At 35.5% G+C, this 16,299-nt stretch overlaps 1 protein-coding gene across 3 annotated transcripts; it reads left to right on the forward strand.

The window, feature by feature from the left end:
- Positions 1 to 15,183, forward strand: LOC115952920. 3 transcript variants are annotated; one of them, XM_031070276.1, is made up of 14 exons: positions 1 to 190; positions 573 to 578; positions 625 to 1,257; positions 1,342 to 1,376; positions 1,480 to 1,558; positions 1,694 to 1,772; positions 4,452 to 4,621; positions 5,599 to 5,655; positions 8,419 to 8,578; positions 9,100 to 9,319; positions 10,422 to 10,502; positions 12,856 to 12,981; positions 13,155 to 13,206; positions 14,349 to 15,183. In XM_031070276.1, the coding sequence occupies exons 3-14, from the start codon at positions 676 to 678 to the stop codon at positions 14,499 to 14,501; spliced, it is 1,794 nt and encodes a 597-aa protein (XP_030926136.1). In that variant the 5' UTR covers positions 1 to 190; positions 573 to 578; positions 625 to 675; the 3' UTR covers positions 14,502 to 15,183. The 3 variants fall into 3 exon arrangements, with proteins under 3 accessions (XP_030926136.1, XP_030926135.1, XP_030926137.1); XM_031070275.1 differs by lacking the exon at positions 573 to 578 and having other exon boundaries at positions 640 to 1,257; XM_031070277.1 differs by lacking the exon at positions 573 to 578 and having other exon boundaries at positions 644 to 1,257.
- The last annotated feature ends 1,116 nt before the right edge of the window (positions 15,184 to 16,299 follow it).

Raw genomic sequence — 16,299 nt, forward strand, 5'->3', positions numbered from 1 at the left:
CGTCGGGGATAGATAATAAACCCAATTCAATCGAACTTCCTTCCAAACACCGACTTCCTACGGCCCTTTTCCCCTCGAAACCCCATTCGATTTTATTCCTTCCTTCTCTTTCCCAGAAAAAAAGTAAAATTCATTCGGATAACTGTGGCTTCGGCTTCAGCTTTTTCCTTGCTTGCTTTGCAACCCGAAGGTTAGTATATTTAATTTTAATCTTATCATCTGAATATGTTCAGAATTAACACTATCTTACAATTTTAGAACTTATTATAATTGTTTTCTTTATTTTTTAATGGATTTTTTTATTATGAAAAGTTCGGGTTTTTTTTAGAGGTCCAAATTTCTGAATAGGTGAAGTAGAAGCTGAGAATTTAAGATAGGGGTTTTTGAAAATTAGAAAGATTTTTAGCATGTTCCAAATGGTCCACACAAAAAAAAAAAAAAAAAAAGTTTAATTGGTTCAAATGGTGAAGAAGCTATTCACTACAAATCTATAAACTAAATATGGTTTTGGTCACACAATGTTTATATAGTATAACATAATTTGTTCTTATTTAAGTAATATTGTGATGCAGTGGTCTTCTTTTTTTGGGGTTTGGAATTCTGTTTCCATTTTAAACTATTCAATCTTTGGTTGTATAGACAGTTAGACACATTGTGGCCAAATAAGTGAAAGATATGGATAATGCTCATGATCAGCCGCTCCCTCCAGGCGTTCAATCTTTGCCAAACTATTCAACTAACCCAGCTCCTTACCCGCCCCCTCAACATTTTGATTACGCCGCAAGACCTCAGTATCACTCTAGCAACACGGGAAATTATGTCTTTCCGCTTCCTTATTCTAATTCAACCTTTACTCCTGCTACTCAAAGCTCATATCCGCATAATGGGACATCAAATGGTTATGCTCCTCAATGGTCAGGTCACATCCCAAATAACTTTCATAATGGCTATGCTTCTCAACTGGGTTCAGTACAACATGGTGCCTACCTCATTGAGCAGCAACCGCAAAACCAAACTGCAGTCGGGGAAATGCCTCTGCATAAGGATAACCAGAAACCTCAAGATATGGGGCATTTTGATGGAAATGATCAGAAGAACGCTGACTCAGGTTATCGAGAATCTAATTCTCATTTTTCGCATGAAGAGTACAAAAGTGCAGTAGATGTTCCTGATGCATCTACTAGCAACTTGGGACTTCATGTTAAAAATGACAGTGAGGTTGAAACTGCCGCTCAGGATGCTGTGTTGCGTGAACAGGTACATATGCCTTATGATATCTAGGATATGCTTACATGTTTAATTACTTTATATATGATTAGTTTGTTCCTATTTGTTTAACAGGAAATTGTCACCCAAAATGTCATACAAAGTCAAAGGTACGTACTAGTTTGTCCCCGATAGTATGTATGCCATTCTTGATTTCATAAATGCTAGAATTGATAGCATATGAGACTTAGATAACTGTGTTCTGTAACTCAGAGAGGCAAGAGGTGCTGGTGGACCTCCTAAGGATAATACAGATATTTTCTCTGAACGTCATGATCCCAATGCTCTGAAGGTAAAATTTGCAGATCTATGTTGGGTTGCTTTGATGTTTTGTTTTTCTGTTTTTTTTAATGAATTTATACATAGATCACTTATTATTCTAAAAATATTATCAATTCTTACATTTTATTTGTGAGTATCCTTACAGGAACATCTACTGAAGATGACTTCAGAACATCGTGCTGAAATGGCTTCAAAGCGGGGGAAGGCAACCCATCATGAAGAAGGTTGGTAGTTAGTGTTATCCTTCTCATTTATCTACATTTGATATATCTTTGACACCTGCATTTATGTAGACTGTTATATCTTTAACATCTTTCAATTTTAGAGGCCGACCCTAATGATTATATGCTATTGGTAGGTTTGATAACATGATGATTCTACTTATAAAAAATAAAAAAATAACATAAAATGATAATTCTCTATGGTCACATTAGAGGAGTGTGATAAATAAAGGCTGGTAGCTAAATATTAAGAATGGATACTTTTTGGTCTTTGCCAGATTCTTACATGGGTATCCTCCTTAATAACTGGACAGATAAAGATGGCAAAACAACAAAGAGTCCTAGGAATAGAAGCGTCAAAGGTCCTATGAGAAGAAAATCAGGCAGGGAAGGGGGGCCTGAGGTTATAAAATAGGTTTTACTAGATTTAGCCCTTCTCTTGGCATAAGAAGAGTACTTTAGAACTAATTGCTGCAATATAATATGATTGAGTTCTACTTTTGTTCCATTCATTTAATCTGAAGGGTCTCCTTTTATTGTCAATATATGTCTCAATCCAGCTTTAGCAAAAGTGCCAAATCCTCAATTCTGTTCCTGATCCAGGCAAGCTAAAGTACGGGAATATGGAATGAATCATGTCTCTGATTTGAAGCTGGCTTGAATTTAAAAGAATGAAAACCCACTATTATCAAAATGTGATATGATAAATTCTGCAATGTAATTTTCCAGGGGAAGGGTATATTGAGCTGGACTATGTAACAGGCCTCAAGTCTCTGTTACCAAAGGAGAGCATGACAGTTTAAAGTACTATTTATGTAAAAAAAGCTATTCATTAATTGCAGTGATCGGTGGTGTTGAAACTTGTAGCTAGTCTAATAGATTTTCTCTTATTATATTTGCTCTTGTAATATTCTTCATCAGATTGAAAGTGATAGAAATGAAGAGAAAAGAACCATGAAGGATAGTATTGGTGGTCTTGGGACTTGAGACTAAAATAAGATCTGGGGGGGAGACCTAACCATTGAAACTTGTTTGGGTGATGCTGTACGAGGTGGTTGATGTTTTACCTTGTTGGAAAGCTTGTATATGGGAGGCATAATAATAGTGTCTTATGGTCTGGGATTCTCCATTTTGTCGTGGATAAATTGGAGGGAGTGGAATAGTCACTCCTTTGAAGTTGTGGAGAGATCTGGGATTGCACTTATTGCTGCTTTTTTGTTCTTTTCTATTGAACATTGTACACTGTTATTTTTATTTATTTATGGCCAGGGGGGGGGGGTGGGGGAGAGTTGTAATTATTTATTTATTTGATTTTATGGACCATTTAAATCTATAATTGTAATCTTTAGGGGAAAATAAGACATTGAAACTAGAACACCCATAGAGGAAAAGCATAGAAGTTATAACTTGGTCATGTTTGCATATCATGAAGGAGAAAGATTAAAGCTGTAAACTGCCCTGAAATTTATGAGAAAAATACCCATCCATGCAACTTATTTAAAATTGCCACTAAAATTTTCTGAGGAACACATTATGTTGATATTGTCAAAAATCACTTGATACTGCTTGCTTACAACTTATTTGTTATGGGGAGGTTGATAAACTAGTGTTGAATCATTTAGAAAAAAGGGTTTCCAGGTAAAGAGCTATTATAACACTTTGAGAGGGAGGGGGGGGGGGGGTTGCGTAGAATTTCCTTTGGTGAGTATTTGGAGAGTTTGTGCCCTGTCTAGAATGGTTTTCTTTTCTTGGTGTGTGCTATTGGATAGGATCTTAACAGTGGACAACTTAAGGAAACAGGGTTTTTTTTATAGTTACAACTTAAGGAAACGGGGGTAATTGTTACCCAATGGTGTTTCATGTGTAAAGCTAATGGAGAGGATGCAAACCATCTATTCGTACATTGCTCCATGGCTTCAGACCTATGGCTATTGATATTCTGTTTATTTGGGGTTTATTGGGTGATGCCTTTGGTTCGGGAATTTTGTGGTGTGGAAGGAGGGCTGGACTGGTAGGGGAGGTATTGGGATGATGTGGCGAGCTGTTCCGTTGTGTCTTTTGTGGTGTTTTTGGCGTGAGCAGAATGCTTGGTGCTTTGAGGGAGATGAACCCAGTGAAGGTATTGGGATAGCTGTTCCATTGTGTCTTTTGTGGTGTCTTTGGTGTGAGTGGAATGCTCAGTGCTTTGAGGGAGATGAACTCAGTGTGGTTAAGTTGAAATATATCTTCCTGAAGACCCTATATGAGTGGGCCTCTCGGAGTTCCTCGTTTTCTGTGGATGTGTTTCTTGATTTTTTTGGAATCTTGAGCTTTCAGTAGTTTCTGTTTTTCTGTTCTTTTCATTTTTGAGTTGCCTTTTGTATATTGCCCGTGTACTTGGGCTTGCTTTCTGGCTTTTAATGAAATTATTTACTTTTCTCCACAAAAAAAAAAAAAAAAAAAAAAAAAAAAAAAAAAAAAAAACTGCTTGCTTACAACAAAAAATGATGTTTAACTGACTACCAGATCAAATATTCTCTTTTTGAAATAACCTTAACATTATAAGTTGTTGGTTGAAATTTCTATGTTTCAATTGATATGCCATATTTGAAATATCAGCAAGCAACAAGAGTCTTTTTTTATTATTTGAAATTAATCCAAGAGCATTTTTGGAAAATGTGCTAATTCATGCTTTGATGTCAGGTAACATAGAAATTGGAAATGGGTATGGTGTACCAGGTGGAGGTGCTTATTATGGTGCTCAAAAGCCTAATATTGATACCCCCAGTAAGTCAAAAGAATTGCCTGATTACCTTAAGCAGAAGTTGAAAGCAAGAGGTATTCTTAAGGATGATACAGAAAAAGGCTCTCCTGTAAGTACCAATTATGCTAGTTTAACTTACTTATGATTTGGACTTATTATGCTCTTTTAGGTCAGATTTGGATCTGCATTTCTCAACTTTAAAACATGGGGCCTTTTATGCTATATCTTCATGAACTTTCATCCTACTGTCAATTTACTGCTTGCACTTCCCATTGTACCAATGTCCCCCTTAAGCTTTGAGATTGTGTCAAATTATTTGTTGGTTAAAATCAACAATAATATGTCACAAATACAACATATGCTTGTGAGCCCTGTCTTATGACATTTGTTTTTATTATAACATGTCATAATAACCATTATGACAATGGAGGCATGGGCAATGGTGAAGTAGAGGAAGAGAATGTCAAGGAATTGGAAATCCTCAAAACCCATGTAACCTTCAATCAAGAGCAGGATCTCTCTTTAGGTTTTGTTTCTTTCTTTTCTCTAAATTTCGAGAGAGGGAGATGTCCAATTTGTACTAAGTTGTTCTCTCAACCCTTAAAAGATTCAGTAATAGAGTAAAACTTCTTTTTATCAACAGTTTTTTGGGGAGACTCTGATTTATATTTTTTTGGAACTCTGTCCTTTTTATTGCTTCAGTGTCAATGCTGTTTATTTTAGTTTTGGTGGTTTTTCTCATATCAGTTTGTCATTGGGATGTCAATGAAATTATTGATGCGTTACTTAATAGGAATCAGTATCATCAATTTTGGTGTTGGTTTTGCTTATATCCAGCTGACATTGTCAAGAGTCAAGCTGAGGCAATTCTAGGTTTATTCCCCTTTTTTTTCCTTTTTGGGGGGGGGGGGGGGTGTTGTGCTGGCATTGAATCAAATGGAAGTTAAGGGGGTATATTGGCATCTTTAATGAAATTTCAAGGGGCTTAAACATAAAAACCCCGATAAAGTGATTTCTTTACAAGTTTATCTTTTCAATATACCAAATTTTATTGCTCAACAGCATACCTGTGAATTTTATTTTCAGAAGTTGGAGACTGGTTCAACTCAACTAGTGGATGATGGAAAGCTGCCTCTTGGATGGGTATGATCAAATGCCATAGACATGTTTTCTATTCTCTCTCTCTTGGGGGGCTTTTTGTGTTAGAATCGAGTGCTGTATAGAATTCTTATACCCAGGACTGAATGATTGGGAATAGGATTTTACATATTTAGAAAAAGCAGAGTTGAGTCAATTACTCATTAATTGTTAAATAATATACAAGTAGTACAAGATTCATGATTGGTAATTAGTGTAATGAAACTATCTGGTGTGGGACTTATGGGAAAAGTGATTGGCCATTTTTCAATGAAAGATAAAAGCAATGTAAATATGCAGAAATGCATTTTTAACCTTTAAATTGGGATAATTTTCTTTCTTAGAAATTATGTATGATAATAAACAGATAAGTGCATTGCTATGCCTGATAAGTTTGTTATTGTTTCTATTCTATTTTATTGGTCTTTTGTAATTCTTACTTTTGAAGGGAACATCAATTATTGCTTTTGACTTTTAAACAAGATGTTACTTTCCAAAACTTCCCTTTTTTTGGTACTTTAGTATACTCTTTGTTTAAATGCTTAGGGTAGTTTTGTGAAGTTGTAATTGTGTGTTCTAGTTTTGGAATAAGATCTATTATGGGACATCCCAAAAAGGGACAAAAAAATAAAAAAGGAATTAAGAGTGTATTATTGTAAATTTGATCAGAATATAATTCATATATATGTAAAATATGATACAATATAAATAATTCATTGTGCCAATTATGCTGTCAAAATATTTGAAGCTTGTTAGAGAGCCAATATTGTATTAGTATGACAGCATTGTTTTCTTCTAGAAGAACTGTGTTATATACGCTTCTAGAAGAGTCTAGAATTTTCTAGTGGTAAGATGTCACTCACCAGCTGTCATAGTCAAGAATATTCGTTATTCCTTGTAACTAACTCTCCTATACCTATCAAAATATAGTTGATGGGAGGCTAGATAGGAATTTTTTATCTCCTCTTTTTTGAATCTTCCTCATTGAATTCTTTTCTAAATACTTCACTAACATGGTATCAGAACCATATCTCTCATTTATTCTCTGAGTGCAATTTTTATTTTTGCTGCTTCCTTTCTGAACCTTCATCCCATTTTTATTGTTCTTGGTTAGTCTGGTGGTTGGTCCAGTTAGTGGTATCTATTAGTGGTGAGGTGGATGAAGACTCTAGTCTTCACCACCAGTGTTTTTGCCATGGTCCAGTAGTTGAAGCACCACCTAAACAACCACAACCACAACAGCAACAACCTCATCCACAACCAGCATCACAGTTGCTGAAGCCTGTTAATGTTGGTTGTGGATGAGGTTGTTGCTGTTGTGGTTGTGGTTGTTTAGGTGGTGCTTCATGGTAGTTGGTGGTCTCTGAGGGGGTTCTATGGTTTCTAAGGGGATTAGTGGCATTTTCTGGTCACTCACAGTGGTTTTTGTCAATTCCAACATTGGCGGTGGTTTCTGGTCATCAATGTCATGTTCTAACATCAAAGCTGTGGTTGCCAGCCATTTTTGAGTCTTGTCAGCAGTGGTGTTGTTCATTGAAGTGGAAAAGGAAGCCTTCTGTTTGGTTACATGTATTGCTAGTCCATATCCAAAATAAGGATAACCTTATCCACTACTGAGTTCAGACTTGTCGACCTGTTTGGTTACATGTTTTGCCCTATCCATGAAAAACATAACTTTATCTTGGCATAGCACATTTAGGCCAGCCAAATCAGGCAAGTCCAACCCATACCCAAATCAACCCAAGCCCGACCCAGATCCAATTGGGTCCTACCTAAAGCTTTCTTGGATCAACAAAGGTTTCAGTTTTTCAATTGGTTCGCATCAAGTCTCAGTCGGTTTAGGGGACTTTTGGCTGCCACGAGGTCTTTTGGCTGATTCAGTAAAGTTTTTGTCAATACAGACTGAGCTTCAGCTGATTTTGTGTATATCTGCATTAATTTTCATTGATTGACCCTTTTAAGGTATTGTTCCTTCCTCTTTTAGCCATTTTGGGGGCTTGGATTTCTGAATTTTCTACTCCAGTTGTTAGCATGATGAATACTAAGCTTGAACTTAGTTTTTCATTGGCTACCTTAAACTCTCCCATGACATCTATCAAGTTCAACGGTAAAAAATTAGGCAAAAATACAAATTTCACCTGCTAAGTTTGGTCAATTTTCATTTGGCAAATAATGGAAGATTTTGGAATTGAAGTACTGTGCTTGCTTTGAGAAGAAGGGTGAAGAATTAAAGATGCAAATGTGAAATACTAAATATGAAGATAAATAAGGATGAAAAACTGTGAAGTGGCCAACTGATTATGAAGCTTCAGTTAAATCTAGTAAATGTCAGCTATTTGTCAAATTTTGGGTGGGTTATAGATTTTTGATACTCGTTTGCTTGAAATAGATTTATTACAATGTCATGGACTGTTAAAGATGATACTAATAGCTTTGTTCTTTTTATGCATCTGGTGCTTTTAAAATCATTTCATAGAACTTTTTGTTGGAACTTTGAGGTTAACTTTTAGTTACATATGAAATCTCATAAGAAAAGGAAGGAATTTATGATACCCTTATTTTTTTTTTTAAATGTCCAAGTTAGGGACTTAAGGTGTGTACATGAATGCATGCTTGTGCATGCTTTTCTGCTGCAACTTTTTTCTTACATGAACTTTATTAGTTGTCTCAGCTCTCAGTTTTTCAAAGTTGTGAACTTGTAGTCTTCTCTAAATTTCTTAGAATGGCTTTCTTTGATGCTTCTAAAACCTTTATGAAATTCTGATGTAGGTGGAGGCAAAAGACCCTGCTAGTGGTGCTTTATATTATTACAATGAAACGACTGGGAAGAGTCAGTGGGAAAGACCTGTTGGAGCATCTGCTGTCACACAGCATCCATCACCTTCATCTCTTCCAGAGAGTTGGGTGGAGTCTTTGGATGAAACAACAGGTATGCAATAATCTGTGTGCATATCATGATCATCCTACTGTGTTTAGTTACCATGAAGAAATGAGATGAAAAAATGAATACATAGAATTGTATTTCTTAGTTGTCGGAACATTGTGTAAAAGTTTCAGTTGTTGCTAAATTCAGATTCTATAGTGAATGATTTTTAGGTACTGATGGTGAATATGAGTTTATTATAATTTTGGGGGAATTTCCTACCATGAGTTTCTGTCAGTGACTAGCACTTGAAAGTAAATTTCATACATGGTGTCCATGTCCTTTAATTTTTGGTGCAAGCCGCTACTGAGGTCCACTGTTAAAGGTATTATCCTGCTCATGACGATATTCTTCATGGAAGCACAATTATGGTTTACCTTATTTCTTTGACTGCATTTGTGGTAAAAATACTGGTAAACAACAGAATGTAACTGGATTACTACTTGTAGACACCAAGAATATTTAAAATCATTTGCAACCTTCATTTCTAATTCCCTTCTTACCTGAACTTTATGCTCTCTATACAGGCCATAAATATTATTACAATACGAGGACCCATGTGTCGCAATGGGAGCACCCTGATTCCTCACGGCAGGTTGCTTCAAAAGATTATGACAGCATGCTCCCCCAGAGTGGTGCTGATGTGAATCAGGGCAATCGATCATCTGAGCTAGAGAAGTGCATGGGATGTGGTGGCTGGGGAGTAGGCCTTGTACAGATGTGGGGTTACTGCAATCATTGCACACGGTGAGATAATGCCTCTTGTTCACTAGAGATCTATTGATTGGATTTTCTTATTACTTTTTTAGTTTAATACAATGCATTGGTTCTACTAAATAAAGATGTTGGTTTAAGTAAGGAGGTGAGAGAGGTTGACTTTAGATAGGATATAATTGTTGAAAAAAATGTGGCTAACCCCATTAGTTGAAGAGGTTCTATAAAGTTGGCCTCTATTTAATTGGGGATTAATTTTTGACTTGAGTTGAGTTTTGTTTTTTTGAAAAGTAAATAATTAATTAAATAATAGAAGAAGTATGCTCAAATATACGGGAAGTGTACTAGAACTTCTCCAAAAATTACACTCTAAAAATCCAGATGGTCAAGGAATTCCAAAAAAGAAGTGATGCTCTGCTGCTTGTTATTGTTCAATGAAGAATAGGACTTCATATTGTCAGGAAGTTGTTAATTGCAGTTTGCATTGTATGATAAATTTCTTTTTGACTAGGCTTGCAAGTCATAAGATTAAAATGACCTTTGGCTGTTTTGTGTTATTCTGCATGAAGTAATCCTTTTTCAATAAATTTTTCTTACCTATGAGAAAAAAAGACCTTTGGTGACCAGTGGAATTGACATTATAGCCTTGTGAAGGCTCTGGAATTGGTAATATTGTATCATGCGGCTCTTGCAATCCTCCATTTCAGAAATTTTTACCCTTTTAAGTATGGAGTTATAGTATGGCTTCTGATTTTTATTGACTTGCAATTGGGAACGACTAAATTAGTGCAAGGAAATATTTGCATAAGGTAATTGCTCCATGTCATAGGATATTCTTTTTTTCTTCCTGTTTTTTTTTGAAATCTAGTATAGATAATAATATCTTGGGATTGTGAGTTATAGATTTGACTTTTTAATTCCCATTGCTCAAACCATGTCTTCTAGGAAAGTGACGATGATCTTCCTAGTGAATGACATAATATTTCTGCTGGCCATTAGAATCCTCTTCTGCTGGCCATTAGAATCCTCTTCTGCTCAATTTGTATTGTTATTTTTTTTCCCTCTCATGTTCTATAGATGAGCAATATATAGTATTCCTTTATTTTTTTGTTACCAAATACTTTTTCAAATGCAGAGTTCTCAATCTTCCACAATGCCAGTACTTGTCAACCAGATCAAGTGACCAGCAGCAGACCAACAATTCTGAAAAACCAAGGTACTCTATCTTATGTGGGATTCAGATATTGCTTAAATGTGGGGTTCACTACAATCAATGTATGTACATTCGTATGCACGTGTGTATGTCTGTGTGTGCCCGCGCGCGGGGGGGGGGGGGGCACCCCATCAATCTTGATGCATACAACTCTTCTTGAAAAATTAGGACATGACAACGAATATTTTATCAAAATAAATGAAAACTATTAGAAAAATCTTTAAAAAACACATCTAAAGTTGGGAACTTTTTGAAATAAAAAATTATGTATTATTTTCCTCTAAGCACACCGAGGACACACACGCAGAGTGTCCTGGTGTGTCTGAGCTTGAGACACATTCCGTGTCCTGGGGATTTGGGAGTGTTTGTGCTTCTTAGTCTTTAAGTAATCTCACCAATTCACGTGAAAATGGATGAGGTTCCATCAACATTGACGAAGCACAAGGCCTATCACAGAGTATCCCTATATATTTATATACTCCAATGAGCTCTAGCTCAATTGGTATTTTCTCCCTTTATAAATCCTAGGTGAAAGGTGAGGTTGTGGGTTTAAGACCAATCGGGTGTGTGTAACTTTTTTTTTTGATAATATATATACAGATTTGCTGGAAATGATTGCTACTTTGTATGCATAGCACATGACATGCAATGACAACTTAATTTAGAATTATCTGAATGATAAGAAATTCAGTGTTACTAATCAGCTACACATTAAACTAAGAAACTACATTATATTTATATGAGTAAAGCTATCCTCCTATATGTTTTGTGGATATTGCCATTGCCTGGGCTTCTCCTCGACCAGAATTACTCCTCTTTTAGCATTAAAAATGTGGGTACTATAGTGATGTCGCTACAAAACAAAAAACAAAAAGCAAAAACTCTCTTGGTGACCAAATGCTCCCGCTGCCCAGGATGTCACTTTCTGGTTAACACCCTACTCTCTGGCCATTGTCTCTGATAGAAAACATCTTAATCAATTTGTGGCAGACTTTTGGTTATTGTAGTGAACTTTTGACTCCCTCCCCCTAAAAAAAGTGAATTTTATATTGCTTAGATTCAAATGAGAAATATTTGATAAATTCTAGCAAAATTTCCAGTTTTCAGAAACTAAAAACAGAAATTTCTCTCCATAATTCATTAATTATTGTGATCTTTTTAAAAAAAGATTTGGAGAGAATTTATTATTAAATTTTGTTGAGCTACAATCTAAGTTATTGCTTTTCAGTCTATGATTTGATGGATGCTTGTAATTTATGTATTTGATTGTTTTGGTTTGCTGCTGTATACTTGGGTGACTCATTTTCATGACTTTGAATAAAATTTTCTTTACTTATATATATATAAAAAAAAAAAAAAAAAAAAAAAAAAAATAGTCATTGCTTTTCAGTTTTCAATCACAAGCTTGTTTGATCTGATTGATGGTTTAGGTGGATATTGAAGATGCTAATTGGAATTTAACTTTTTAAATGTTTATTCCCATCTAGTTATACATAATGAAAATGAAAGTACAGCTCGGGAGACGCGTTTTGAGTGCATGAAAGCAACTTTCTTATTCCTATCTGTACCTCCTTTGTCACTCTGTCGGCATCTTCTCTGTCCTCTCTGCTGTCCAATGTCGCTAAAGCTCAACCAAATTTACTGATTTGGACAGTGTGGGATCAAAATTGTAGTAAAAAATAGTGTCATACAATATAAATATTACCATAGTGACACTGCCCAAGGTACAGCCAAGACTGAAGAAGTTGCTGCTGAATGTGACATTTAAAGGAGCCTTGCATTTTATGAAAAAATATTTGTTAGCTAGTAGCATGATCAATCACAATTAATGAATAAAAAACCAATCATAATTTGGACATACGGGTGGCAAAAAAGAGAGGTCAAGCCTTGGTGAGATGGCAAGTGCCTTCCTCCAAATGTGACAGGTCGCAAGTTTGAGTCAAGGAATCAGTCTCTCCAAAAAATTGGAGGTAAGGCTGCCTACCATGACCCCTCTTAGACCCTGCAAAAATGGGAGTTTTGTGCACTGGGTGCGACCTAGTGTGGCAAAATAGAAGGCATTGCACAGGTTACATGCTAGTTTGGAATGAAATTATGGGCAAGTTCTATGGCTTCATATGCCTTATTTAAATCTTACCCTCATCATTATGTTTGATTGAGAGTGGCCATGGAGAGAATAGATTTTCTAGTTAAGTTTGTTTTCCAACAAAATTACTACAGTATTCTACTTTTTATGAGGAAAGAGGGTTTTTATTGGCACTAGAAGAATGGTGACAATACTCACATGTAGGAGGTTAGCATTCCTCCTCCCTGTCTCCCTCTGAGAGAATTGATTGATTACACTATGGGTTTCCAGGTCCAATTGGAAGCCTCCTATGGGAAAAGGAAGTAAAAGAAGTGGTAGGAAACGTGCTTATGCTGATGATGATGAGTTGGACCCCATGGACCCAAGCTCTTATTCAGATGCTCCTCGCGGTGGCTGGTATGTTTAGATATTTGATTTAACTATTCTTATATGCACTTTGCAAAAAAGAGGGATTTTTTATTTATTTATTTATTTATTTATTTTTTTCTGGTATATGCTGAATAGCAGTATATTTGGCATATATACCAGGAGAAGTGCCTGAATGACTAATGTTATATGATGTTTTGCAGGGTTGTAGGCCTAAAAGGAGTGCAGCCACGAGCAGCTGATACAACTGCCACGGTATGCTAATTGCTTTTGCTTTGAGGATTACTTTTAATTTTTTGGTCCTTTTTTTCACTTATCAAAAAAAAAAAAAATTTTGTCCTTTTTTTCATTTGATCTACTAGAGATAGAGTTGAATGGCAAGAAGGATCATATCTTTCTCAATAGTTGGCAACAATCATTTGGATATTTTTTTGAGTTAAGTTTGGTCTGGTTGCCCATCTTCATGTGCATGATGAAGGTATTAGTGAAAAAGGTTAGGTGTCTGTGGTTTGAACCCTCCTCTCCCTTCCCCTCAATCTACCTATCAAAAAGAAAATTATTAGGGATCTTCACCTCTTGAGATGGAGGACATGGGAAGAGTGACAAGAACTCAGTTATAGACTGGAAGTAGTTCTTGCCGTAATGTTTATTCTACTGGCTTGGCTATGTGATCTTGCATACTTCATATCTGATAAACTTTGACCAGTTAGTACTCCCTGGACTTTGCTTTTCGTGGTTTGCTTTGATATCTAATCCACTTGGAAGTGAGTCAGCACTGCAGTAAGGCTTTCTCTCTATATTTTTCACAACCAATAAAGAAAAAACACTGCAGTTTGGGCTCAGACTTGGTACTAAATTAGTACATTTTAGTCATCTTCTCCATTCAAATATAGTATTAGTTCTTACATGGTACTGACAAGGTTGGATGTACATTTTTGAGAAGCGAGGAGGTGGCAGTTCAGAACAATAATGCAATCTATGTTTTGTGTATATCTTGATGTTGGTTTGCAAAACAAGAGGATGGGTGTTACTTAAGTTGACTAAGAGAATGCTGTTCTGCAACTGCATGAGTGATGCGTCTACAATGCCTATTGACTTTATTCCATGGAAGTTTCAATGATGTGCAGACAATCGCACATTATTTATTAAATAAATGGCCTTTTTTAGATTGTATTCATCCTCATGATTGACCATGGAGTTCAGCATATTACAATTTATCCTGCATCTTCATTGCAAACCTGTCTTCCCTAAGGGGGCCATGGTAGGAAACATGCACGCACTGAAAATACAGAGTTTTGTACAATCTGAGGTTTTAGCATCAGCACTTCCTCGATGGTGTCTCATACTTAAGGTAAAATGGTAATTAATTAATTATTTGTTTATTTTCTGTGTTTCAGGGTCCTCTCTTTCAACAGCGTCCATACCCATCTCCAGGAGCAGTCTTACGAAAAAATGCTGAAATTGCTTCACAAACGAAGAAATCCAGCCCTCACTTTGCAGCTATATCCAAGAAAGGGGATGGAAGTGACGGACTTGGTGATGCTGATTGAGATTTTGGTTGTTGGAGTAACCTTCAGTTTAGGTTATGCTGTTTCAGCAAGTGGGACAAACATGTCATAGTTTTGTCTTGTTTGTCTCTGATCAAGTAAAGGATAGCAATTTCATCAGCAACTCAAGGTGTTGTCAGTGTATGAAGCAATACTTCCTGTAGCTTGCGCTGCAAGTACAAATGGATGATTGGTTGGTTTGCTAATTGGAAGGACTAAGAGTGTCTCATCTTGGAAGCTGGGCTCATTGATATCGCTTTAGCATCTTGGCTTGCATTGAACAATCCACAGGTGGAACCAGAAACGTTTCCATTGGGCGTAGCATTCTCCCAAAATAGCCTTGAAATGGAAAAAGGATTAGAAAATTCCATATACCTTTTCCTTGATCTGACACAATTCGTGGTTTATCTTCAAATGATGGCCGGAGGGTGTTTTATGATATGAAATTCAATGGGCAACCTGTAATCTCTATTATTTTTTGAAATGTGAAGTAGATAGTGCTAGTGTTCTAAGGTTATACATATATACGTATATATTTAAATACCACTAGTTCTAACGCAAAAAGCGACTGATATTTGTTTAGGAAAATTTGTTCATTCTAAGTTTAGTTAATTGGATGTAACTCAACCTTTACTTAACCAAGGAAGAGAAGTTTAATAACTTAGTAGCTACGGTAATTCATAGATCTCCTGCTGAAAAAATTTTCAATATTACCTGTGGTATCATTAAAATGTGCAGTTATTTTGTAATACTTTATTGACATCTATCTTCCCATTGGTTAGGCTTTATGACCTATTTATGTATACTTTCAGGGAATTTGATGATTTGGTAAGTACCCCCCCAAAAAAAATTGTTTTACCGTAAAGTTTAAAAAATTTGTTCCACCGTAAAGTTTATGCTATGTGAATGGACCCAAACCCAAATGAGGATTGAATGAGAAAATTAGAGAAGGAACAAGAAATGTTAGGGTAGAACGATCTTTTCTCCACCTCATTCTTAGTAGACGATGTTTTTACTTAGTAGGTGATGTTGACACTTGTTACATTTTCAATTTCTGTTAAACTTAACAAAAATGGCTCATGGAACTGATCGCATAAGAGGTAAGTATTACAAAATAAAACACATGGTGGCACCATATTTTAAGGTTATTTACATAAGTTAAGGCAGCAAATTTATACAACCTCAAGTTATATCTTAAAATTCCCTTTATCTATTTTCACTTTTTAGTATAAGCCACAATGTATAATTGTGCGAAAAACCAGCTTCTTAATAGTGAAGCTTCACTTCACATCTATGAAAAGCTTGAGCAGCAATGTAAAGGAAAATAAATACTTTATAAATATTATCAAAACTATATTTTTTAAAAGTTATCTCAATTATTGAGATAGAAATTAAACCATATATATCTTATTCAACTATTAGAAAATTTACCCAATGAGTTAGTCAGAATTTACAAATAATACCTTACCTTTATATGCACAAATAAGAGTTTTTACTTTTTAAGAAAAAGTTTTGACAAAAACCAACTAATTTTTTAGAATTGGCCATGTGTTAATTGTATTAAAGGGAATTTTGCAGGAATTGAAGCATGTAGCAGGAGAAAGCAAATTTTATGGGGAGGCAGCGGATTACATGAATGAAACGTAGACCAAGTGTCCATTTGGAAATAGCTTATCTAGTTTTTAGCTGAAATTTTTTTACTAAGAATATGCTAAAATATACTTGTACCTTGAAATTTTTTGAAAAAATGCGAAAAAAAAGTGAGATTTTAAAAAATTTTACATAAATGTTGCGTTTGAAA

Source organism: Quercus lobata, chromosome 7 (assembly GCF_001633185.2).
Source record: "Quercus lobata isolate SW786 chromosome 7, ValleyOak3.0 Primary Assembly, whole genome shotgun sequence".
Taxonomy (NCBI): domain Eukaryota; kingdom Viridiplantae; phylum Streptophyta; class Magnoliopsida; order Fagales; family Fagaceae; genus Quercus; species Quercus lobata.

Bases quoted from the DNA above. Each gene is read 5' to 3' on its own strand.
- LOC115952920 (XM_031070276.1), top strand. From the start codon at position 676: ATGGATAATGCTCATGATCAGCCGCTCCCTCCAGGCGTTCAATCTTTG. The intron at 1,559-1,693 runs GTAAAATTTGCA...GTATCCTTACAG, and splicing joins ATGATCCCAATGCTCTGAAG to GAACATCTACTGAAGATGAC. The intron at 8,579-9,099 runs GTATGCAATAAT...CTCTCTATACAG, and splicing joins GTCTTTGGATGAAACAACAG to GCCATAAATATTATTACAAT.